Below are 27,070 nucleotides of genomic sequence, written 5' to 3'. Positions count from 1 at the left end.
TATTTCTTCATTTCATCGGCCTTGTCTCTGATTCAGTTCTTGTTGTAAATTAAGAGTTGCTATGATAAATATTGTCCGCTCAGGTTTATAAGAGGGTGTATGAAAAACACTTTTCACATAAGTATAATGATTATTTATTAACGTTAGTCTAATGATCACTGTGCTGACACAAGGGAGGTTGAACAAGCAGCCAGAAACAAGTGTACTTTTAAAATGTTGTTGTCGCACAAGTGTCTATCTAGAAAGATACTCATAAGCATGATCTATTATCTGTAATAATTATTCATTATCTCATTTTTATTACTATAGCTATCCTTTGTGATTTGTATTAATAGATTACATAGAGGTGCTGCCTGCCAGTTGGAACTAACATCATCAAAAGAGAAAAAGAAGAAGCCTTATGCTTTGCTCTCCTTAATGACTCAGACCCAGTGAGCCTAACTAGAGAAAGCTTATAGCTTCCATGTGATGTGGAAATAATTACTGTACAGCATATAGAGATTTCATTCACTGAAGGATGATTAAAGACAATATAATGATATTATAATGAGGATAGTAAGGCAGGAGCTCTATAATATGTGTAATGAAGCTGTGATATCTCTGTCATCCAAGTGTAAGCAACAATGACAGTATTCTCATCTTAATAATAGACAACCCTTTTCCTGGACATGAGATGAAATATACTATGATGTACAATGAAATGCAAACCCCAACTTTATCATAGCTGATCTTACATTGCATATGTACTGATTTCTTACATATACAACAAGGCTGTGATTATGGATGTTTAATGGCTGCAGAACTTGGACATTTATAGGTCATTAGAAGCACTATACGTTATACCTTGTTAGGGACTTCTGACAAGCTTCCAGCTGCTCATGTAGATGAGGCAGCAGATGTTCCAAGTTTTCATCCCCAACACAGCACTGAATGACATTGGTTTGTTTATGAGCACTCTCAATTACTTTCACCCAGGTCGTACCTATGTTCTTGAAACGTTTGGCTTCCTATGGGTAAACATACAGACTTGTTATCAGTATTCTAAGTATGTGTGGTTTATACAAACACAAACATCCTACCTGAGGTAACTGAATTGCTATATCTTCGTTAACAAAAACAGCTTCTAGGTAAACCCATAGATTCTGGACCACCAACCACTCTTCTAAGATATGGGATGAGGTGCTAAGCTTTTGTATCCAGCTCTGAATTGCATCTTTAAAAGGTGCATTATACCTGCAACACAAGAGTGAAACTATAAGGCTAGAACAAATACAGGATTATAGACTTGTATTGGGAACTAACCACTCATGGTTTAATTTACAGTCTCTATAATGAAAATCTCTGTAAGCAATAATTCACTTAGGAGCTGATTATAATACATGAATGCATAGATGTAATGGTGGAAACATCTTAAATCAATAATGTTTCTGGGTGCACAGTTGGCCAAAAGGGACAACTAATTAGCAATTTGCATGTCTCTACCCACACTTCCTCGAAACAAAGTTTATTCTTTAGTTCTATGGAATAATCCTGCTTGCTATAAACTAGCCATGAGCATGTGAATACCTGTTATAAAGAGGCTTCTGGACTAAGTCCACTTCACTACTCCTAATGAATGCCCTGTTTGAATATAGGGACTATACCAAACATTGCAGAAAAAGAACTGATTTCTATGGACATGAAAACCCAATAAATAATATTTAATATTGTTGGGGGTGATTTGAGAGTTGAGCACATTGCTTTTTTGCTGTGTAAATATGCGCCTTATGGAAAATTTGAACGCAACTTGTATCATTATTTAAAGATGCATGTACCAAACAATTGCAGCCTCTAGGACATTAAGACGAATTCGGGGGCGTCCATATGCAAGAGTAGTATAGTAGCTGGTCGAGGCACAAGCTAAGATATGACTTATTTTGGGTTACATATGTTTGTGAAATATATTCCTTACCAAATGTAAATTCTGCACCTACACAAGAATGATGCAGTTTTCCAGTTGATGGTGATAGTTGACATATTTTCTCTTGACACATTATCACAATAGATGTAAAATTATGCAATTATCATAAGAAGCTTCTAACGCAAAATATAGATATGTGTAAACGTTATGGGGCGATTCATATCCAAACACAACTTGGATGCAAGTTTTGTGTTGAAAAAGAGCAGGAACTTGTGTGTATTTTTCCCCATACTAAAATCCAAGTGGAATGCAAAATACTTTATGATTTGAATATGTGTGAAAATACGCTCTGTATAAACAGTACTTGCCATATGTAGACTGACACAACAGACTGCACTATCCGCACATGCGTATGTACAATAACAATTCACATCAGAAAGCATGAAACATTTGTTTTATAATAACTAAAAATAACAACTGTGAACAGTATTATCATTTAAAAAAAAATAATGTTCAAATATAAATTTTAAAAAATTAAAAAATGTAACATCATTTATATAAATAAAGATGACTTCAATGTGCCTGATTCAACAAGGCACGTATCTGCCCATTTTGAACATATTGTAGGCAAAATTACTGCGCATGCCCAGAACTAGGACATAAGTCAGTAAACGCAGCCCTGTCCGCTCCGTCATCGAAGGACAATTACTACAGCCTACGATTTCGTGAAGTGAACAGGGAGGATAAGGGGCATTTTGTCATAGTCAATGTACTGTAAGGGCGTTGCAAACTCAAGAGCACACAGCCACGTCCAAAACAAGCTCTTTATATCTCAAAGCTACTTGTTTTTCTGCCACATCTGTGTTGTCACGCCCTTACTGTACATGTCCTACGTTAGTCCGCCCATTCCCTGCCCCTCTCAAGTCGAAGAGAGTTGTAAGTGTAATTTGTGAATTGCCTGCAATTGCACTATTTGTTGTAATGTCCGTTTCTGTACATGAGCAGTCACTCCCTAAATGTAAGATGCATATTTTTGCATACACAAATATTTCATGTTAACCCTAAACCACTCCTAATGTGAAAAAAAATATATATATAATGGAAACCTAAATGGAAATTCCATTAAAAAATGTTTTTTGCATAATTTAAATCATTATGCTTAATACTACAACTCTCAGGAAAACTTCCTGATTCCCAAAATCGGAGATCATAGACACAATCACTGTTGCAGCTATTTAAAAAAAAAAAGTCTTCTATATGACTTTCAACAAGCTCACAAACAATTACGCAGATGTAAGTGAAACAGAATACGAACATGTCTTTCTTTGAATGTGCTAAAATTTGGATAGAATTAGGCAGGGGTGCAGACATTTTCAGCTTTTTACACATCTCCAGGCAAGGGTAAAACCAGAAATTTCATTGGGAAGCTATTTTGCTATTCAAGCACATTGTGACTCACCTTCACTTTTGCAAAAAATAGAAAACTAAAAGATAACTGCTTCATTGTTTACCTTATTGTCCCTTTGAATCTGAGGTTCTTAGAAGCAGGTACACAGCAGATTGATTTGAGGAGGCTAAGTCAGAGCAGTTTTATGCATTTAGATGACCTCCAGTAGAGTGATGTTGTGACTACTATAAAGCATTAGCTGGTCTGTGCCCTCCTCTGCATGTACACGGGCACTGGGCCTCCTCATAATGTCCATGTCTGCATTTACACTGTAGCTAAGAATTGTGGTTCCAGACAATTTAGTGAACAAGATTAATTATAAACACACTATTCCTCACCTTCTGATGTCTATTAATGCCTTTCATCATACCACATTTTTGTTTAGCTTGTTAGACATCTTATGACCAGTATATACATATGCCAAACACTTTCCATAATTCAGCAGACACCAGGTCCCGTAGTATGGATGAAGTCCAGTGACACTTATGTAAAGGTCAGTATCATGATCCAGCACTCACCTGCATGATAAAGGGTTATTCAAAAACAACCGCCTGGTCTGTCTAACATTATTAAAACTTCCCCTATCTATGCCACACACTGACTTGCCTTACCAATTATGCCACCACTAATGTTTTTTGTGAAGAGCTGACACTCTTACTCAGGAAACCTTCAGTTCTCCCTTAAAAAAAATTATCACAATTTACTTTTACCATGGTTATCAGAAACCAAGTGATCTCCCCTGTTTCAATTATGTAGCATTTTAAAACCAAGCTGTCTGACACGTTAATTCGTAAGAAAACAGAGATCTGAACTTATTAAGTGTAATTTAATACGGAAAATAAATACACAATGCTAAAGATAACAACAATTAACAAATGACATACAAAGATATAATGCAATGGTTTCTTGTAAAATAAAAAGGGATAAAACACAGAAATGATGAATTACATATGATCAAGTTTCTGGTGCTGGGAGAAGCAGAATAAAGGGACACTCCTCAATAAGAAAATTGACTCCCAAAGGTGAACAAGTTATTAGAGTTACAGGATAGTTTTAAAACCCTGTGGGCTACCTGCTGCAGGGGCCTACAGTCCCCCTTCCTGTGATGTCAGAACTAGAATGTCTGTGCAAATGCAATTTAGATTTTTAATGACTCCTGTGCAAAATACCTTTCACGTCAGATTTTCTTTACACGGGCCCACCTTTGCACCAGGAGGGCCTACAAATATGATTTTACCTCCACACAACAGGTCATAAGTTTCCCTTCTTCTACATACCACACAGTTTGATATTGGAGAAAATATGATATGATATTTTCCTGTGTCCCTATTTCACCAGTTTGTCATTAACAGTTAACCCAGCTGCCTGTCTCAGCAGTGTGTTGAGTATCACTGTCTTTAAAGAAATATTTCAAAGACTTCAACTTTTGCTACCCGTGCCATAAATTGATACAGGACACTCAACTGTGACCATGGGTTTGGCCACTCCTACACCTCATGGGGAAAAGGAAGGAGTTTAGCACAATCAAAGGGACAGTTTAATTTAGAGTCAGTTTTAAGGTTTTAACCCTTGCTGTGCACAGAGCTCCTGAGCCATATCAAGTTGTTACTATAAATTAATTTACATACACATATTTGCAGTTTTAAATGACTAGTAATGAGCTTAAATATGACAGTCAGGTACATGAAACATGGAGAATATATGTACAGGAAAAGATATCCCGAATACAGAACATGAAAAGGTTCACTGTCTAGTAAAACAGGTTTAAGAAATAGTGACATTATTGTTAACTGTCCAACAGTTAACTGTAAACAATAATGAGTGACTGCTTTGCACAGTATTACCTGTTAATAAATAATGATCCTAGAACCATCAGGCTGTCTTCCATCATAGTAATAATTTCTGCAACTTCTGCCCCCTTTAGCAATAATTCACCTCTGCCTTTACATGCGGAAAAACTGAGAAACTGGTTATTCCAAACTTCTATCACCTGGGCCAGTTTAGCTTCAATGTCCTCCTCTTTAAGAGATGATAGGCAAATATCCTGCATTGTCAGTTACAAATAAAGAATGATTACTTATTTCACAAGACACTATGAGCTGGCTCAACATCTCTCAGGGGAGTTTAGGATAATCTTTGACTTGTGCCACAGATTGGTAAATTCACATGCTTTAAATTAACCTGTTGATTTCTAATAACAAATCATTCAAGAAATAAAGTTATTGAGGTTGTGACAAAATGGATAAAATTAAACTTAAGAGTCAGTTCAAAACTGATGTTATCTCTAGCCCTCGTACTTAGTGTGACTTGTTTTAAATAGGTTCTTCTTGTCAGCACAGAAGCTCACATTTTAGTACTCATTTGATTGTCTCTCGCCAGTGTAGGTGGGACCTTCTAAGTGCTGTGATTTGTGAGTAAATAATACAGGCAGCTGCCATTGTGGAAACCTGAAAAAGCCCGTCCAGCATTGGAAACAGTAAATGCGTCCCCTGCTGTAGAAGACCAGCAGGGCAACTATGAACGTCTTACATTTCTTACACAGGTTGATAAAATGATGATCACGTAGCACTCGCCAACACTAAGTGATGATATTATGTAACAGAACAAACACAAATTGGTCTCTTTGACGTTAGTGCTGCTAAACCCTCACAAACCTCTGTACACTGCTTTAAATAAAGCAGTGCTATATTTGCTTATCTGAGGCACAATTAAAAAAAAAAAACACTTACCTCAATGTCATCCTTATATTTCAGAATTGGTGCTTCCATGATGTTTCGCAAACAAAATGATTTAGATTCAATATCAAACTTATACCCTGTAAGATCAGCTATACGGTTCCAGTGTCTTTTCTTCATAGACATATTCGTCATCATTTCTAACAAATGGCAACATTCACTGAAGTCATCTATTGTTTTCTTAAGGTCTAGGAATGCTTGCCAGTACTTTAGACCTCTTGGAAGTTTAATGCATCTTTAAAACAAATATTAGTATATTTTGTTATTTATGCTCAAAATGTTGAATAATGTGTCAAATACACTTGGCACAAACAGGCAAACACTCCATAATGTTGTTCTTCTATGTTGCTCCCAAATAAGTTGTTTACTATATAGGTTTCAGTGTCTTAGTGTTCCTTAAAATATAGCCAATGACTGCAGAGGACCTGTTCTTTCTTGTTTGTATTATGTGTTCCCTCTTTACAGCACCGTACTATGAGTTAATGTTGAGGTTGGCAAAATATATAGCAATTTTTGCTGAATACGGATTTTGTGGCCAACTACTTACTGTAGCTTCCCTTCCAGTTCAGCCAGTAAATGACTCCATTGTGTCTCAGTCAGTGACCAGGGATCCCTATAAAGAGACTGGAGCAATGGAGTCCTGTAATGCACCATAGAAGGGACACTGTTTCTGCCGTCACACATAACAAAATACCCATTAAGACTAAATGCAGTTTTACTTTTGAAATAGCAGTGAAGTAACTGACATGCAGGGCCGGAGTGCCAGAATGGGCGATGGTTTGATGGGCCGATCAGTACCTTACTGCGCGCTGCTTGCTGGACAGAGATTCATTGACGAGCAGCAGATTCAAGTAATCACATGTATGGATCAAGAAGTGAAGCAGACTGCGTGCGCGGATGTAACAAGGTAGGTATGTATGTATGTATGTATGTATGTATGTTGTTAATATAGTGTGTGTGCTATGTTAATATAGTGTGTGTATGATATGTTAACATAGTGTGTGTGGACGCAGTATTTTAATATAGCGTGTATGGATGTACGCAGTATTTTAATATGGCGTGTGTGGGTGTACGCAGTATTTTAATATGGCGTGTGTGGATGTACGCAGTATTTTAATATGGCGTGTGTGGATGTACGCAGTATTTTAATATGGCGTGTGTGGACGCAATATTTTAATATGGCGTGTGTGGACGCAGTATTTTAACATAGCGTGTGTGGGTGGACGCCATATGTTAATATGGCGTGTGTGTGGGCGCAGTATGCTAATTTGGCGTGCGTGTGTGTGTGGGCACAGTATGTTACTATGGCGTGTGTGTGTGAGTAGTATGTTACTATGGCGTGTGTTTGTGAGCAGTATGTTAATATATCGTGTGTGTGGGCGCAGTATGTTAATATAATATGTGAGGGAAGGGAGGATCTTAATATAGTGTGGGAGGTGGGCTTTTTAATAATAGAGTGTAGGTGCGGGCTAATTATTTAATGCTGGGGTGGTTTGGGACTATTAATTGATTGAACGTGGGGCTGATTTTGGGGAGGAGGGCTATTTATTAAATGTAAATATGAATTATTTAATGACGGAGATGGTTGTGGAAAACGGTTATATTTATTAAATGTAAATGCTATTTAATTTATTGCTGGGACTGTTTGGAGGGAGGGGAATAGGTTTTGATAAAATGGGTATACTGTTAATTTAATGTTGAGGCTGGTTGGAGGAAAAATATCCTACTTATTAAATGTGAATATTATTATTGTTGGGAATGGAATGAGGCCTAATTATAAAACGTGAGTGCAATTGATTTAACACTGGGACTGGTTGGAGTTTTCTAAACTTTTCTGACCCATTTTTTTCAAAATAAGGCATCCAACACTCCAGGATCAAGACAAGCAGGAACTTAGCTAAAGAAACCATCTGCCACAAGTGGTGAAGGGAGCTGATAGCTGTTCCCGGTCCTTGAACAAGACACATCCTGCAGAGCAAGCAGTGGAGATCTAAGTATCACAAGATTTGGTAATCTTGTGAGACAAAGAGCTTCCCTGCTCACTCTACAGGAAGTTCCCACCCTGATGAATGTCGGCAGCACCAGAAGCATAGATAAGTACAGTGAGCTAGGGGTGTCAATGTGGCTGGAAGGGCATGATAAATGTAATGTTTTATTACAATATACGTATCAATGCCCCATGTTGACTACACCCCCAGCACAATGTGGTCACGCCACTTTTGGCGTCGGCGTTGTGCGGCGGCACACAGTTTAATTGCTACTCGTCCATGGAGGGGGGCCCCAAAAGTTTCTAAATTTCTCTTGCCGGTCCTGTACATATCATTATCTGATATTGGTAAACCCTATGCTGCAAATAAAGAGTATAACAATGACCTTTGCAAAATGTACTGTAATATTATTATTATCTGGAACAGGGGTGGGCCTGTGTGCTTTAAATGCCAGGGCTGATTTTTAGTCCCAGTACGGCCCTTTAAATTTATTATTAGAGCATTGCAGCAGATATTGGAGATATCTGCTGCAGCTCCAGTGTCTTCGTACACGAAAGCAGTCCCCGTAGTTTTCTATGTGGAATGCTATTTTACACCATTTAACAAGTTTCGAAAATCTTCGCTTTTGGAATTTGTGCCTGACAGCTAACGCCATCTTCAAATGGCCTATGGGAGAACATTTCGGTAAAGGGGATCTTTTGACCTGCTTTCCCCCTTGTAACTATCACATAGTGACCACTTTGCAAAAGTGACCATAGAAAGGGATATTATACAATGCAAACGATCGTAGCAAAAAAGCAGTAGATAATTAATATGCTCCATAGTATCTTGTTCCGAGATGATATATATCACAAATTCCAGATAGCAGGATAGTCAAAGCAAGAGGAGAAAGATGGTCTGTCAGTAGATGTTTTAGGTTTGCTAATTAGCAATAACTTGGTTGCATGAAGTGATGGTCATCTACCAGATTCCGACGGCACAAAGGTCATATCTCCCCATATATGGAAATCGAACGAGGAAGCAGTCGGACAAGTGTGTAAGTAGATAAATCCTTCTTGGGGTTCCAAGACGACAGCTTCATAACTTAAATAATTATTTCTGCATAGAGCCTCACAGTGGACCTAATGACGGAGCTCCGCTCAATATACTCTCACCTGCAGTTGTGTTTCAGACTCCGTACCAGCACACACCGCTACTAGATAGATTAACAGCAAGGAGACATACACAGATGCCCAAAACTCCTTCTTAGTTGAGACCAAAAGTGTGCTTATCAATAAAAGAAGAAACAAATAATTGCTGCAATATTTGGAATCCACAATAGGAAATAAAATCTATGTCAATTATAATATTCTGCCGATTTTCATTATTCCATCAGTAACTTTTTCAAAGGGCTCAATCATGAAAGTGTCACCAGAAAATGTCTATTTTTTAAATGCTTTTTCAATATAATTAAGCAACTTCACCTGGATTGGGACCTGTTCCACTTCGATATTAGTTAGTTCTGGAACTCCCACGAGTGGAACTGGGCGAATTGGATTGCCAAGGAGGAGGAGACCATTTTGCTCAAGACAATCATGAAAAAGTGCACCAACACCTTTTTCTTGGCCAAGAAGGACTTCACTAGGTCCTAAAGATATAGGATGTTGAATAACAACCATAATAAACCATCCTCTGGGCAGGCACCAGGATGAATATCTTTAAGTTTAAGATCCACACGAGAGACTCCGAAGTCTTGACATGTTCTGTCACATGGCTGTAAAGTAAGGCTGGGAAGCTTGCCTTGATCAAATGTTATCCAGGTAGGGGTTCACTGTTACCCCCTGGTATACAGCAAGGCTACCATGACCTCGATGAAGACCCTTTGGGCCGTAGACAAGCCAAATTGTAGGGCCCTGAACTGGAAATGCTGAGACTACACAGCAAACCTGAGGAGACACTGGTGCCCCTCCCAGTTCATGGTGTTGAACTCCTCCTATTCCATGCTGATGATGACAGATCTCGGCAACTTAATTTTGAACTTGTCCATCTGCATATGGATGTTCAAGGATTGTAAATTTCTGATTGGTCTGAATGACCCATCAGGCTTCTGGACTAAGAAAAGATTAAAACCCCTTCGCCATTTATTTTCTGGGACCTGAGTAATGATTCTGAAAGATAGAAGAGTCTGAATGGCCTCTCTGGGAGCCAGTCTCTTTGTCTGATCTCCTGAGGGTATATTTACTAAACTTAGGCTTTGAAGCCCCTTTCCCAGGTATGGTGATAGTAAACTTTAATACACTAATTCAAGTACACCTGAGAATATTGCAATGAAATAAGACCTCACATATTATAACAAAATTAGATATGATAAGGTGGTAATATTATCTATAAGAGAGGATAAAGGGTTTATAACAGTATGTTAGCAAAGGAGCACTCCTGCCATTTTCCCCGATGGTCTGGGAGGAGATCCGGAAGTGGGGCAAAGTGTTTTTGGCTTAAGCAAAATAATAACTTTCAGTTTTGCCAAAGATGCAGATTGAACACATTTGTAAACACGCCATGTAAACATGCATATAAAGCACATATTTAATGAATACAAAAAAACACAAATAGGTTCATATGTGTTAATAAGCTATAAAATCGTATTGCAGACAACACTGTGTACATAGCCTATGCAGACAGAAGATGAGTTTGTAATAGTGTATTCCACTGCCATACCTCTTCTGAAAATCCTGCAGATCGGTGATAATTTTTCCAATGTCTATGTCTGTCCATAGTATTTCATAGTATTCACTAATTTTATTTCTTACATCATCATATAGTACATAAAGCTTCTGTAACAATCCCAGTTCCTTCCTACATAAGAAAATAAAAACAGAATATACAATAAAAAAGTGAATGACACTTACAGAAAATGGTGTGACAACCAGTCAGTGTAAAAGTCCCCACAGGTGGCACAAAGTTTTAGCTGGAGATAAGGAATTTTCTTGCTTCAACCAATACATGAAAGGGTAACAGCTAGTGATTGGCAGTAATCTCTGGTAGAAGTAAGATTCACCAACTTTTGCTAGTGATACTGTTTAACGAGTCTCTGAGCAGTACTTATACAACTGCAAAACTTTTGACGATAACAGATGTGGCAGCCATCACTGATGATAATAGATGAAAATCATTTAAAGAATGCTTTATTAATATTTTTTTAATAATTTTCATTTGTGTTTTACTATTTTTTTTATTTTAGTGGAACTGAAATCTGAGCATGTGTGATCCGGCTAGTCGGCTCACGCAGGCGCATATTTGCAGAGACTGGCCTGGCGAAGCACTAAGTTAACCCCTACCACTACGGGAGAGTATTTTTTGGAGAGCAATAAAAACCAACCTTATCACCGGAGAAAGGGGCCTATTGAAAATCTTAATCTTTACATACAGGGTTCTTTATAAGGAATGGCATTCAAGACACAGAGCAAACACAGCTTTAACCGCGCACAGTCTTACAGAAAAAGATCATCTTACCTCCGCTTATGTAACATTTTATAATTTGATAGAGGTAAGCCAAAAAGCTGTTCTCCAGAAGAATAAGTGACAAATTTTCTCCACAGATCATCAAATTTTACCTGTAAACATTGTTAAAAAAATATAATTCCACAGATGAGATATTATTATCCTTTATTTATTAGGCGCCACAAGAGTTCCGCAGCGCTGTACACAGCACAAACAGTAGACTAAACAAGGTGAAACATTACAAACGGTTAACAAAAAATACCAAAACTTCAGAGACTCCAGGCAGGCTAATGCAGTAAAGACGGAGCAGAAGAGCAGATATGGAGAACAAAGGGAAGAGGGCCCTGCTCAAATGAGCTAACATCCTAAGGGAGGGTAGACAGAACTCAGGCACACAGGGAGCAAGTTGAAGTAAGTGGGGAGAGAACAGGGGGGCTGGGAGGAGAGAGGGGAAGAACAGGTGGAGGAGAGGTTAGGTGGAAGGTTGGTAAGCCTTTAGGAACAGGTAAGTTTTGAGTGCCCTCTTGAAGGAGGACAGATTGTGAGAAAGACGGATGGAGCGAGGGAGGTCGTTCCAGTGAAGGGGGGCAGCACGGGAGAAGTCTTGGATTCAGGAGTGGAAAGAGGTGATCGGAGTGGAGGAGAGGCGACTGTCATTGGCCGAGCACAGGGAGCGGGCAGGGGTGTGAATGGAGAGCAGGTTAGAGATATAGGGAGCAGTAGACTGGGAGAGAGCCTTGTAAGTGACGGTTAGGAGTTTGAAAAGGATTCTGTAAGGAATGGGGAGCCAGTGTAGGGCAAGGCAGAGAGGGGAGGCAGACGAGGAGCAGCGAGAAAGGAAGATGAGTCTTGCAGCCGCATTGAGTATAGAGCGGAGGGGGGCGAAATGGGAATGGGGGAGGCCGGTAAGAAGGAGGTTGCAATAATCAAGGCGGGAGATGATGAGTGCGTAGATGATAGTTTTGGTGGCATCCTGGGAGAGGAAGGGCCGGATGCGGGTAATGTTGTGTAGCTGGTAGCGACAGGCTTGGGCAAGGGATTGGATGTGGGGGGCGAAGGAGAGAGAGGAGTCGAGGGTAACGCCCAGGCAGCGAAGTTGGGTGACAGAGGAGATGGTGGTATTGTTAACAGTGATAGAGAGGATGTGGTGGGAGGGGAGTCTAGGGGAAGGAAAGACAATCAGTTCAGTTTTGGAGATGTTAATTTTGAGAAAGCGCGATGACATCCAGGAGGAAATGGCAGAGAGGCAGTCAGATACACGGGAGAGGAGGGTGGAGGAGAGATCAGGCGAGGAGATGTAGAGTTGGATGTCGTCAGCGCAAAGGTGATACTGAAGTCCGAAGAAGGAGATGAGAGCCCCCAGGGAGAAGGTGTAGAGCGAAAATAGTAGAGGGCCAAGAACAGAGCCCTGAGGGACACCAACAGGGAGAGAGAAGGTGGTGGAGGAGGAGCCAGACATGGATACTGAGAAGGAGCGGTTAGGGAGGTATGAGGTGAACCAGGCAAGGACAGATCCAGAGAGGCCAAGAGAGAGGAGTGTTTGTAGCAGGAGGGGGTGGTCCACGGTTTTGAAGGCCGCAGAAAGGTCAAGGAGGATGAGCAGGGAGAAGTGACCCTTGGATTTGGCTAAAAGTAGATCATTAGTAACTTTGGCCAGGGCAGTTTCGGTGGAGTGGAGGGGGCGGTAACCGGATTGGAGAGGGTCGAGGAGGGAATTGTCCGAGAGGTGTCTAGTGAGGCGGCAACAGACAATCCTCTCAAGTAATTTGGAGGCAAAGGGGAGAAGTGAGATAGGGCGATAGTTAGCAAGAGAGGTGGGGTCAAGATTAGGTTTTTTGAGGATGGGAGAGATAAGAGCGTGTTTGAATGAAGAGGGGACTACACCAGAGGAGAGTGATAGGTTGAAAAGGTGAGCAAGGTAAGAGCAGGCAGTGGGAAAGAGAGAGCGAAGGAGGTGAGAGGGGATAGGGTCGAGAGGACAGGTGGAGAGGAAATAATAATGGATATAATGCCCTTAACAATATAGTATACAATTAAACTTGTCTCTAGCATATATTTATGTACTATGACAAAAAAAGTTATAATATTACTTATTATACTTAATATGTGTGTCAGTATGTATGATAAATGGTAATGTGTGTGGGTAATGGGGCTTGTGGCCATGTAATGGGGGGTGAGGATAGGGGGGCTTGTTATACATGAAATGGGGGGTGAGGGCAGGGGGGGCCTGTTATAAGTGAAATGGGGGATGTGGACGGGGAGGCTTGTTATAAGTGAAATAGGAGTGAGGACAGGGGGACCTTTAATCCTGAGATGGCTTGCGGCTATTAATTGAATATGGGGGTAAGTTTGGGCAGGAGGGCTATCTATTTATTAAATGTGAATGTGAATTATTTAATGCCAGGGATGGTTGTGGGAAATGGTTATATTTATTAAACTTAAATGCTATTTATTGCTAGGCCTGTTTGGAGGTAGGGAAATAGGTTTATTCATTAATTGCGGATACTATTAATTTAATGTCAAGCCTGGTTGGAGGGAAATAGATCTATTTATGAAAACTGAACACTATAATTTTAATGTTGGGGCTGGAGGAGGCCAAATTATTAAACGTGAGTGCTACTGACTTAATGCTGGGGGTTTTTCAGATAAGACTCCCAACATTGCAGGATCCAGACCAGCAGCAACTAAGCTAAAGACACCAGCAGCCAAAGGTCAGGAAAGCGACAAGAAAGGACACACACACTCAGGTACACATAGTAGGCACACACACATACTGGGCCCCACCTAACATTTATTTGGCCCTGTCTACATGATGTCACTTTCAGTCTTTTTTTCCAGGGCCACTTTAAGTTCCCAATCTGCCCCTGCATTTTTCTATGTAGGTGGGGCCCACATAAGTCCAAAATTTGCAAAGTGCAAGTCACCAATATTTTTTTTTTTAAATTTTATTTTACCTGGTGGTAAAATTTATTTTATCCCCAGTTAAAATAAATTTTTACCTGGGGGGTAGCCTGTTCTTGGCATAATATGAATTGCGGGCAGTACTCTGTGGCATAATATTGTTTGGGGACACTACTCTGTGGCATAATATTGTTTGGGGCCTATTTTGTGACATAATATGATTTGGGGGCATTACTGTGTGGCATAATATGATTTGTGGCATAAAGTGAACAATGTGGCATAAATTGAACTGGGGCCCTATTGTGTGGCATAATATGAACGTTTATTTGTTGGTGTGCATTATATATATATATATATATATATATATATATATATATATATATATATATATATATATATAGATAATATAAAATCTCTATCTAAATGCACAATTGGCACACCTGGGCTTGACTAGATTTTAGCCAACCCCTGATCTGCAGCAAAGTTAATTCCCATGGAGCCCATGTTGGGGGTGGCACTGTATATTCTTACTAAGGGTAGTAATAGTATGCGGATACACAGGTTAATTGTAACTATTCTGAGACAAGGTGCCCCTCTGCTTGTATATGTGTTTTGTGTGTGTTTTTGTCTTTCTGTGAAACATTATTTTTTCATATTTGTCTGTTTCATTATAATATCTACACACCTTCCACTACATATGTAGTGCTTTTAGGGCACTGTCCCTGAAACTCAGGACTTCTATTCTGCCTTCTGGGACATATGTCACACTTCTTTGAGCAGGCAGTGTACACTTCTGTCGATGGTGTACCATACTTGCCAACTTTTTAAATCTGTACTACGGAAGATCGGAGTACAGATCATGTGACAGACGGTAGGAGGGGGCATGACGACATCATTACGTCACTATAGCTTAATGACGCGATTAAGCCTCGCCACCCATAAGGTGCGTAACATTACAATACATCATGTGTGCTGTGGTTTTATGTTTATAAGTTTGTAAATTGGCCTTAGTGATCGGGTTTTACCTTAAGTGGTTCTTCTCCAGTGTTAATAAACCTAGCTTGGACAGCCTTACTTCCAAACTGATATCTTCCATACAATAATTAATCTAATCAACCATCTCTGCACTCTGCCTACAATTGTACTGCATATTCAAGATGAGGCCACGGCAGTGCTTTATAATGGGCCAAGACTCTCTGTAACATTAACTGTATTAGGATTTTCAGAATATAGTAATGCCACAAAATATTAAAAAAACAGAGAATATATTTCAAGTAGGGATCACCCAAAAAAAGCCATCATAGTAACAGTTTAGGTCGAAAATCTGATACAACTGTGACAGAGTTTTATATCAATAACAGTGTTACAAAAATTCTGTCTATACCAGTTGGCTGAGTACTCGAATCTGCTAAGTTCGGGTGTGCTTGGTTCTCGGGGAACCGAGCCTGACCATCTCTAATAGTTTGGAGCAGAGAAAGGGAAAGGGGGGGACATGATAGAAACTTTCAAATATATCAAGGGTTTGAACAAGGTACATGAGGGAAACATTCTTCAAAGGAAAAGAAGTACTAGAACATGAGAACATGCGCTGACACTGGAGAGAAGTAGGGTCAGAGGAAATGTGAGGAAAAATTACTTCACAGAAAGGGTAGTTGATAAGTGGAATAGCCTCCATCAGAGGTGGTAGAGGCTAATGCAGTAGAGCAGTTTAAAAATGCTTGGGATGGACATAAGAATATCTTTATAATGAATAAGGGATCAAATAAGGTTTAAGGTTACCATAGGTTAATAAAACATTGGGCAGACTAGATGGACCAAGCAGTTCTTATCTGCCGTCAAATTCAAATTCTATACGTTATTGCAATGATAAGAGATGATTTAACGTGCCTATTTATTAAAATTGTTCAGTCGGGACAGCGGCCCGCATGCTATAGTAAGTCTATAGTATGCGGGCCCCATAACTACTTTACCTCCTTCAATCGTGATAGTTCCACCACTAGTTTTAACTATATAGTGCAGATTTTTTAAATGTTGTTGGTTTAAATTTAAATGAATGAAAAGTTAACAATATATTATCAATTTACTAAAATTATGATTACCTGGATTATTGCTAGCCTTGTACTGGCTTCATGGGGTGGGATGTCTGGAACCATTGGTCCTTCCTATATTAGTCAAAAGTCAAATTTGCACAATAAAACAGAACATTCTATTAAATAGGTCCATACACAAAATACATAATTGCTTATATAGAAGACACATATGGATGAAATAGCTGCGTACCAAATCTTAAACACATGTACTTACAGTACATGTTAAATATTGCATTTGCAATTACAACAACTAAATGTCCAAGCTTTCCAGTGTAGGTTTTGAAGATATGCTAAATTGAGATTCAGAAAATATTACACATTGACAAAATATTAAAATAAGTTAATATCAACACAGACATCTACAATTCTCAGTGTCCCCCCGCACCGATCAACAATGCCGCTAAGCACTGTCAAGGGCCCCTTGGATGCCCGAGGCCCCTGGGCTGTAGCCCAGTTAGACCTCTGCGGGATTGGCTACCCTGCTCATATTTCCACCCAAGACAAGTGCAGTTTTCAAATGCCTATTTTAATTTACGGCACAGATGGATAGGGGCCATGCTCTCTCCCTCTTACTTCAGGACAGTACTGACTAGGGGATACAGTCCCTGTTGGACTGGTTTAATTTTGTGCCAGTGATTGAATCCACAATTCTCAATGGGCCTTGTTACTTTGTGTACAAAAGCAGGAGGACTTTGGGTTTAGTCCCTGCTTTCCTGGCACAGGGATGGAAAGTGTGACTAATTGTCAGGGAGTTCCCTAGCTTTTGTTAAACATTGTATAATCCTTCGTGATTGGAAATATACAGATATATATATATATATATATATATATATATATATCTACTATATAAATGCCTAGTGGCGTGTGTGAAAAAAAAAAACAAGCTGCAGCGCCACCTGCTGGGCAGAGTTATACACTGACCTATATATTTCTTGAAGGAGAAGTGTGACAGTTGGGAGTGGTTGGTGGTTGCCGGGGGTGACAGTGGGGAGTTTTTAACACCTTAAATAGCTCGATGAAGGATGTGGCGATGAAGATGAAGGATGAGGTGATGGAGAAAAATGATGAGGTGGTGACATGTGGACAAAACCACGTTAAAAAAGGGCGCTTGCATCGGAAAGTAACGCTCTTCCCCTGAGGAGGCCTGGGCTAGGCCCAAATGCATGACAAGAACCTTTTTAACACCTTAAGTAGCTTGATTTGACTAGAATGCATGAGTATCATGCACGGGTTAACTTGTATGTATATATATATATATATATATATATATATATATATATATATATATATATACTTTTGATATAAAATAAAGGTAGATTTGTATCTTTTAAGTTGTTCTGCCTATGAGATTGCGAACTCACGGAGGTACCCTTAGTTAGAACCAAAAGGTTGCCTCAGGTGGACCAGCTAAGCTTAGTGGGCAGAAAGAACTAGACATGAGCTTAATATCCATCCTAGCAGGTGCATCCACTGGAACCCCCTCCTGCTTTCCAGAACTGACAGTCAGGCTGGTCCTTCTCCCAGGATCAACACTGCATGTTGCGGGATCTCCCACCTTCCCCTCTGTATGTGTCTGCCTCTGCTCCACTGACATTGTAAATCATGTGGGGCTTTCACATGATCTGCATGCCATCCACTGTGCAGGAAACAAGAGAGGCAGGCAAAAGAGTCTGTCTCCCCGCCAGTGGAAGAAGGTTTAATTATTAAAGACGAATGCTATTAAATTATTATTGAGGATGTTTGGAGGGAGAAATATGTGTATTTATTCAATGTGAATGCCATTAATGTAAAATTGGGCAATATGGGGGGGTTATTTAGTAAATGGAAATACTAATTATTTAATGACTAATTATTTAATGACTAAGCTGTTTGGGAGAAAATTTTTGTATATTTAGTAAATGTGAATATTATTCATGTAATGACATTGCATGTTGGGGGAATAAGTTTATTTATTAACTCTGAATGCTATTTATTCTATGTCTGTGCTAGTTGCTGGGGGGACCTAATTACCGAACAGGAACCCAACATTTCAAGATCCAGAGAAGAAGCAACTGAGCTTAAGACCAGCAGCTACAGGTAGTGAAAGCAGCAAGAATAGGTAAGAGAGAGCAGGACAGTCTGCCAAACGTCCTGGTTCTGGTGGGACAGTCCCAATTTTGGGTGACATCCCACTCAGTCATGACTTTGTCTGGACTGCAAGGATAGTTGGGAGGTACACTATACGGACAAAAGTATATGGCCACACCTGTTAATTACTGAATTGAGGCGTTTCAATCAGATCAGTTGCCAGAAATGTATAAAATCAAGCGCCTAGCCATGCAGTCTCTCATTCTGAAGGTACTGTGATAGAATGCCACCTTTGCAATAAGACAGTTCATTAAAGGTCATCCCTGCTGGATATTCCACGGTCAACTGTAAGTGATATTATAAGAAAGTGGAAGCGTTTAGGAACAAAAGCAACTCAGCCACGAAGCGCAAGACCACGTAAAATCACAGAGTGGTATCAACGACTGTTAAGACGCATGGTGCGTAAAAGTGGCTCTGCTGATTCCATAGATCAGGGATGTCCAACCTTTTAGCTTCCCTGGGCCACATTGGAAGACGATGAGTTGGTTTGGGCCGCACATAAAATACACTAACACTAACGATAGCTGATCATCCAAAAAACCATAGAAAACATAGTTAACATATTAAACTTACTTGAAAATGAAGTTAGTAAGAGTTAGGAAACCTGTTGCAGAATCATGATTAAAGCAGTAGTCCCATTACCAGCTACAATTTAATTTACCTGCATCTGTCCCTTAGTGGGGTTCGGGGAATTAAATGCCAAAAACTTTTTTTCCTCTCTTTCTGCACCCATGAATCATTTTTTTTATTGACCAGTTTGAAATGGTCACCGATATAGGTAGCATCAGGAGGACTAATAGAAATCTACAGAGATTTAAAGATAGGGTGGTGGGAAAAATGGCTCATGGAGCAGCCTCCGATGAGGGTAACAGTGGGTGATATTTTCACCCTACTCAGCACTGCACATTTAAAATGGTTTAAAATATTAAAAATACAATCATCTCTTAATATTTATATTAGATACATACAGAGAACACAGCTAGTTCATAATTGCATGGTGCAGAAAGTCCAAATTCAGAGTAACAACAATAAGATACTGGATAATCTTTCACTGCTGCTGATAGTTCGCGCGGGTGACTCCCCTGTGCTGCGCTACGCAATGGATGTCGGCTGTGATGACATCACCCCCGACATTCACTGCGAGCGCCACACGGAGAAGGAGACCAGGGAGGGAGCTGGAGCGCCAGCTGACGTGACCGCAAGGTAAGTATTTTCCTTTTTTTTTTTTCCCCAGGATTTTTTTTTTCAGTGCTGTCCCCTTGCCACAACCAAAACTCCTGCTGGGCCACATTTACAGGCATGCTGGGCCGCATGCGGCCCGCGGGCCGCGGGTTCGACAACCATGCCATAGATGAAGAGTTCTGAACTTCCACTGGCATTAATGTAAGCACAAAAACTGTGTGGCGGGAGTTTAAAGGAATGGGTTTCCATGGATGAGCAGCTGCATGTAAGCCTCACATCACCAAGACCCATGCCAAGCGTTGGATGGAGTGCTGTAAAGCCCACCGACACTGAACTGTGGAGCAGTGGAAACGTGTTCTGTAGAGTGACTAATCACGCTTCTCTGTTTGGCAGTCAGATGGGCAAGTCTGGGTTTGGTGGATGCCAGGAGAACGTTACCTGCCTGACTGCATTATGTCAACTGTGAAGTTTGGTGGAGGAGGGATAATGGTATAGGGCTGTTTTTCAGGGTTTATTCCAGGCCCCTTATCTCCAGTGACGGGCAATCTTAACGCTTCAACATACCAAGTCATTTTGAAAAATGCTATGCTTCCAACTTTGGGTAAGGCCCTTTTTCAATTCCAACATGACTGTGCTTCATAGGGTAATATAGAGTTCAGACTGATTTTGCAATCTGAGACAGCCAACACTTCTGAAAGGAAGTCACAATAAGAAAGGGCATTACAGCTACATAAATAGAGATTTGTAACAAGAGCAACAAATAACATTTAAGAAACCCCCCACTAGAAATCCTGCATTTGCATCCTGACATGTCTAGTGTATGTGCCCTTTTTCCACTGTTATACAAAGGCTTCACTTTTATGAAGTTGAGCAGCTAACACAAAAATAAGTAAAGTTGGTTGCTTCATTCATGACTTTTGCAATTACTGGTGGACTGAACTAATTTGAAGCGGACCATTTCAATCTTGTGAAAGCAGAAATTTGATTCCTCTTTATGCTATTTATATTTTTCATTATTGTAAGTGTATCTTTTAGCTTTTTAATTGTTTAATTAGTGGCACTGCACTTATATGAGGATCTGCTACAATAGCAGCTAAAGATGACAGTACACTGTCAACTGCAAGATGTGAGGACACATCGCAACACCAGTTATAGACAAGCTGGAAGATGGTTCTTCCTCCCACAGTAGAGTTAGAAGAATACATCATCCAGCTGATCATTGTCTCCCACAGATCCAGGAGAGGCGTGCAGTACCTAGAGCACTGGAAGGGCTTTGGTTCTGAGGACCACTATTGGATTAAGTCGACTGATGTTCATATACCTGTTTCTCGCCAAATTCTTCATGCCTATAAATTCGAAGTTGAGACAATTGAGGAAATTGTCTCCACCCAATTGGCGCAGTTCATGGCTAAGTTTTTGTAGGGTGTTCTGTGAAGTACTAAAAATTTAACTTCACGTCTTGTTCAGGTACAACCCCCAGTCAAATTTATAAACGGAGCATGTTAACCAATCCCTCAAGCAGTTTTTACACTGCTTTGTTTCAGAGGCCCAGGACAATTGGTTCCAATTGCTTTCATGGAACAAATTGGTGCAGGGTATCATGCATTAACCATGATTTCACCCAGTGGTCCTCCTGTCTTCCCACACCCTCTCTGGGGTTTCTCCTGCAGACAAATGTGCAAGACAGGGACTGTGAGAGAGTCTGCAGAAGTAGCTATGAACAATTGTAGCTAACCAAAAAAGGTTTTATTAGTGAATATTACAGATTTAGATACATAACAGGGAACCACTCGTAAATAATTAAATAATAGAGAGAATGAGTACTTCATAGGGTAATATAGAGATCAGACTGATTTTGCAATCTGAGACAGCCAACACTTCTGAAAGGAAGTCACAATAAGAAAGGGCATTACAGCTACATAAATAGAGATTTGTAACAAGAGCAACAAATAACATTTAAGAAACCAATATCAATTAAATAAATAATTATTAAAAGGCATATCATTGAAAGAAAGAAAACTGGCAACTTGATTTCTGATCTCATGCTGAAAAAAATTATAAAACAATGTGATTATAATAATCAACCTCCCGGTCTGTATAATAAAATTATATGAATAGAAATGGACATACTATGAAATTAATTCTAGTGACTAACATTTGAAGAAGAAAAAAAATATTAAGTTAATAAATGTTCTTACCAACGTTATAAATATTAAAGTAATAAATATGAATTATACGTCACCATACAAATTTTAAACACTAATTTCTATTTTCTTCAAATTAATTCAATATATTTAGTATTTTAATAATATTTTGCTCAATAACTACAACCTAATCATAAGTAATTATTTTAAATGAGGAATATGAAATGCTTTAATAAATTAATTATCGCACAGTGAGCAGAACATAATTTTTTGGGTCTTGAGACATTTTTTTTTTTTTGCTGTCTTTGAATAGTAAAATGGTTACCAACTTTTGCAAACCTCAACATTCATAAAACGTTTTAAGCATATAATAATGAATAAATCAAATTGGGATTAAAATTAAGTAATTATGTATAGATTAATCCTAGGAATGAGATTAGAAGTTTTTGATATAAGAACATTAATTATACAAACTTATTGGCACCCTTGCCTACCAATTTAACAAAAACAAAATTGTGTCCCTAGGAGAAAAATACAACATGAAAATAAACTTTGTAATGATGTCATTTTACCGTCTCATATTCATTGTCAAATGCTGCCATGTCCTTCTGAAAAATGGCTACAGATTTTAAGAGGTTGCTTTTGAATTTGTGTTGAAGACGAATCAGCTCATCTTGGACAGAAAACTGATAAGTAAATAAAATATATAACTGTTATTAAACAATCAAAACAATTTTTTTGTTAGCTAGTCCACAGCCAGAGGGTTTTCACCCTTCATGACAAATGCATTTTTTCAGTTTGGAGTACATCCAACTTTGTTTTCTATACCAACATAAATTTTCTACAGTTTTCATTGAGGAAATTGGGCTTTTATTCTAGTAACATACTAGAATAAATATATAACCGTCGGCAAATGGTAACAGGGCCATAAGGTACAGAAAATTACAGGAGAACTGGCAGGTCACATGCAATTCCGTCTTGCATCGCAATAGCCAAGTGCTCTTGCAAATGTATCTGAGATCTAGGAAATTTTGATCTGGAAACACTTACATGGTACAGTTGAAACATACAACTCTGTCTTCACACAATTATTGAAATTTGGGTAATAAATTGGTAATCTGGCATAATTGCAATGACCACACATCCCAATGGTCTCGATTTTAAATGGAAATGTCCCAATCTAAGGGTATTTCAAGCCATCCCATGGATCAGGACTTGGTACTGATTCCAGGATAGTCATAAGATGTGTCCCACTGATGGGTGGCACTTCAACAGCTGTGCGTACCATCGACAAGTGTATGCAGCACTGAAGGGGTAGGGCAGGGAAAGGTGTCTGGAGGTGACCTAGCACTTCAAAGGGTTGTGGGATACACCAAAATGATGTGGCAGTGCAACAGTGTAGCATGACCAATACCCCCTCTTCCTGACCCTGCAAAGACCAATGCACACACCGATCTGTTTAGGGAAATCTTAAAGTTGGAAGACATGAACGTTAAATATATTTGAAAAAGCATTTGTTAAGTAGTGTACAATTTTCTACCAGCATATTAAAAATTGTTTTTGAAAATGTAAATCATCAAATAATTACAATAATTGGGGTCTAACATCACAAATAGAAAAACTGAATTGTTACTGCATTCATGAATGTACACGAATGATGTATTACCAGCTGCATAGACAGTAAATCCTGCATACCTCCTTAGAAAATAATTTTACATACTCAAATAAATTTTTATGAATGTTCCCAATTACAATTTAACATCAGTATGACAGGTACACTTTAAAGATAATCCAATAGACCTTGTTTTCTTATGTCTCAAAACAGTAATGAACTTTCATCATTATCATCATTTATTTATCTAGCGCCAACATATTCGTAGCACTTTACAATTGGGGAAAAACATAGTAAACTAATAAACAAACTGAGTAAAACAGACAAAGAGGTGAGAAGGCCCTGCTCGCAAGCTTATAATCTATGGGACAATGGAAGTTTGATACATGAGGTTAAGTCTACATTTTGCATTTTGGTCCAGCCAGACTGCAAAGGTAAAAGTGACTCATAAACTAAATGATCCTGTCACACAACAATGCTGGTCAGAGGGTAGCTGTCTTGTGTGAAATTGTGTAATGGGTGGTAATAGGGTAATGTAGTGAGGTTAAGAGGGTGATTGAGGAATATTATAAGCTTGTCTGAAGAGGTGGGTTTTCAGAGAACGCTTGAAAGTTTGTACACCAGAGGAGAGTCTTATTGTGCGAGGGAGAGAATTCCATAGAGTGGATGCAGCCCGAAAAAAGTCCTCTAACCGGGAATGGGAGGATGTAATGAGGGTGGATGAGAGACGCAGATCTTGTGCAGAACGTAGTTGCCAAGTTGGGAGATATTTTGAGACAAGAGAGGAGATATAAGTATTTTTATATTGGCTTCAGTAGAAAACAGGCAACCAGTGTAGAGACATACAGAGTGATTCAGCAGAGGAATAACGATTTTCAAGGAAAATCAATCTTGTTGCAGCATGCAAAATAGATTGTAGGGGTTTGAGTCTGTTTTGGGGAAGACCAGTAAGGAGGGAATTGCAATAGTCAATGCGGGAGCTGATAAGTGCATAAATTAAGGTGTTTGCAGTGTCTTGCGTGAGATATGTGCGAATTCTGGAAATGTTTTTTAGATGTATGTAACATGATTTATATATAGAGTCAATGTGGGGAACAAAGGATAGGTGTGGGTCAAGGATTACACCTAGGCAGGACTCTCAAGATTAGCAGGCCCAAAAAGGGGTGGAGCTTAACAGAAAGTGAGCATGGCGTCATACACATATGGGTGTGGTTGTTCAGATTGGTGCGAGTTTTGTCAGTATAAGGGTAGAGTTTATTTTGACAGGTTACTGCATTTTCAATTGTTGAAATGGTATGCCTTCCACTAATGTTCTCTGCTGGTATAGGAAGCTTTAACTATTTGGGCACTTATAGCTGTCTAAATACAAATACATATTTTTCCTTTAAATATAGCTAAGTCTGATAATGTAGATTGCATGATTGAAGATATTTTATTTTCTTCATGACTGGCCATATAACATTGATGTAAATTGTACACCATTCTAGGAAAGTGCTTCTCACCATTGGATAAGTCTGCTCAATCACCCTGGCAACTGATTATGTAAATGAGTAATGTGTGTCTTTAAAAATATAACTTAAAGGTGGAGACTAATCTGTTTTTTCTCCATAACATTGGCGTGTTCTTGTAACTGTGACATGCAGATATGGAAACATGAGCAGATAGGCCATTTAGAAGGTCCTGTGGGTGCTGGAGGGTGGGTTGAGCATATGAGCCATGTGAATTTTTTTTCGCAAAGTGCATATTTACGCAGCACAAATGCACTTGCATCCAACTTAGATCACCCATTTTGGAGGTCCTACTTTAACTGAGTTCAAGAACATTGATGGATATTTCTGAATTCAGATTTCACCACAGGCCCTGAGAGTGTTTTGAGCTCCATACTGCACCACAACCTGTAATTGATAGATGGAGCATTTCCTAATTCTGATTCTATGGGTCCAGGAAAACTTCTAGGACAAATAATCAACCACCTGAAATTTTGAAGGATGTTCAAGGAATTGTTCACAGGATCAGTTGCTTGTTATTATCCATTATAATTTATTTAGTAATAAGTTATGCAGATATGGTATCTGCATAACTTCCTCTTGAAGCCTTGTCCCAGTCAATGCCCTAACTTTGGTGAAGCCACGTAGTGAAGATTTTGGCTTGACTGGTAGCACTGATTGGTAATGTTAGCCTAGTAAATGAGAGGTTATGTTGAGAAACTGTATGAACAGGTATGTGTAGGTATGTGTCCATTAAATCTATGGTAAAGAAATCTCCTGGTTCCGTGGCTTGTATTACAGGGCACAAAGACTCGGTTTAGAATTTGCAATTTGGGATTTCGTGACTGAGCCTTCTGAGATTTAGAAGTGGATGAAATGTTTTATTATTTTTTGGAAGAATTAAAAAATTGGAGTGACAGCCTGAAGATTTGTAAAAGTAGCAACATAAGCTATCATCTCATCTTCAGGCAGAAACTGAATGATTTAAGTGAAAATTCATAATTGCATAGGTTATGGCAAGGAGCAAATAATAAGAAGTCTCAGAGGGGGACTGGATTAATCTTGTACTATTTTGCACAATGTGTTGATGACTCAGTTGTCTGATGTGAGCTTCCCAACAACTTGGGTCTAAAGAATTGGAAGAGGTTTCATGTCGAGACCACTAGACTTAACTTTGCCCGAGGACAAAAATTTGAAGAGCCCTAAGATAAGGTAAGCAACTATTGTCGCACCAATTTTATATAATAATTAAATATCAGACCCTAAACCCTATATTGTCATTTCTATGATATATTTCATGTATTATTCTTTATGGGGTGCAACCACCAAACAAATTGGAATCTAATATAAGATAAAAGAGTTTGCGGGTAGTACACACACGGTCTTGTAAACTTTTAGTCTTCTTGAATAATGACCTTCTCATAACTAAAAACAACTTTATTTAATTTTATTAAATTTAACTTATTCTTTGAAAAACTGCAAAATATGGGTGATAGAAGTATAGAAGTGAGTATATATATTGGGAAATTAAAAAGAATAATAGCTGGCTGCACTGACAAACAGATTTGTTAATGTCAAATCAGTTCCTTTTTCCCAGTTAGACATTTTTTATTTATTGGTTCATCAATTATACATTCATATTCTAAAGGTATTTCACCTACATTATCTATTTAGTTTAATACCTTCAGATTTGTGAGAAAACCTACTGATTTAGATTAAACTATTATAGCTTGTATATTTATATTATTTAGCAATGCATTGTATTATCCTCACTGATCACTTTGATCTAATAAGGATTAAATAGTATTAGTTCTTTAATAGTCTTTTAAAAGCTGAATATGTTTTAAATTATCAATTTTTTGTATAGATTCAGGGTATTGTTGTTGTTTTGGATTTTGTGGTTAGCTGCATCATTCATATCCTAGTGGTGAACAATTGTTACTTTGGTCTCAATTATGATATAGGCAACAATTGTAT

General features: G+C 38.9%; 1 protein-coding gene across 1 annotated transcript in view; it reads right to left on the bottom strand.

Moving 5' to 3' along the window:
• The window catches only part of DNAH8 (dynein axonemal heavy chain 8), a 354,390-nt gene that overhangs the window by 193,153 nt on the left and 134,167 nt on the right, over positions 1 to 27,070 (bottom strand). The window contains exons 31-38 of the mRNA XM_075204457.1: positions 22,567 to 22,680; positions 16,551 to 16,613; positions 11,563 to 11,663; positions 10,768 to 10,905; positions 6,077 to 6,317; positions 5,192 to 5,391; positions 1,080 to 1,233; positions 844 to 1,007 (exon numbers count right to left, since the gene is read on the bottom strand). Of these exons, the coding sequence (XP_075060558.1) occupies positions 844 to 1,007; positions 1,080 to 1,233; positions 5,192 to 5,391; positions 6,077 to 6,317; positions 10,768 to 10,905; positions 11,563 to 11,663; positions 16,551 to 16,613; positions 22,567 to 22,680 (1,175 nt within the window). The remainder of the gene's footprint in view (positions 1 to 843; positions 1,008 to 1,079; positions 1,234 to 5,191; positions 5,392 to 6,076; positions 6,318 to 10,767; positions 10,906 to 11,562; positions 11,664 to 16,550; positions 16,614 to 22,566; positions 22,681 to 27,070) is intronic.

Source organism: Mixophyes fleayi, chromosome 3 (genome assembly GCF_038048845.1).
Source record: "Mixophyes fleayi isolate aMixFle1 chromosome 3, aMixFle1.hap1, whole genome shotgun sequence".
NCBI classification, from domain to species: Eukaryota; Metazoa; Chordata; class Amphibia; order Anura; family Limnodynastidae; genus Mixophyes; species Mixophyes fleayi.
This window is presented reverse-complemented; position numbering and strand designations above follow the sequence as displayed.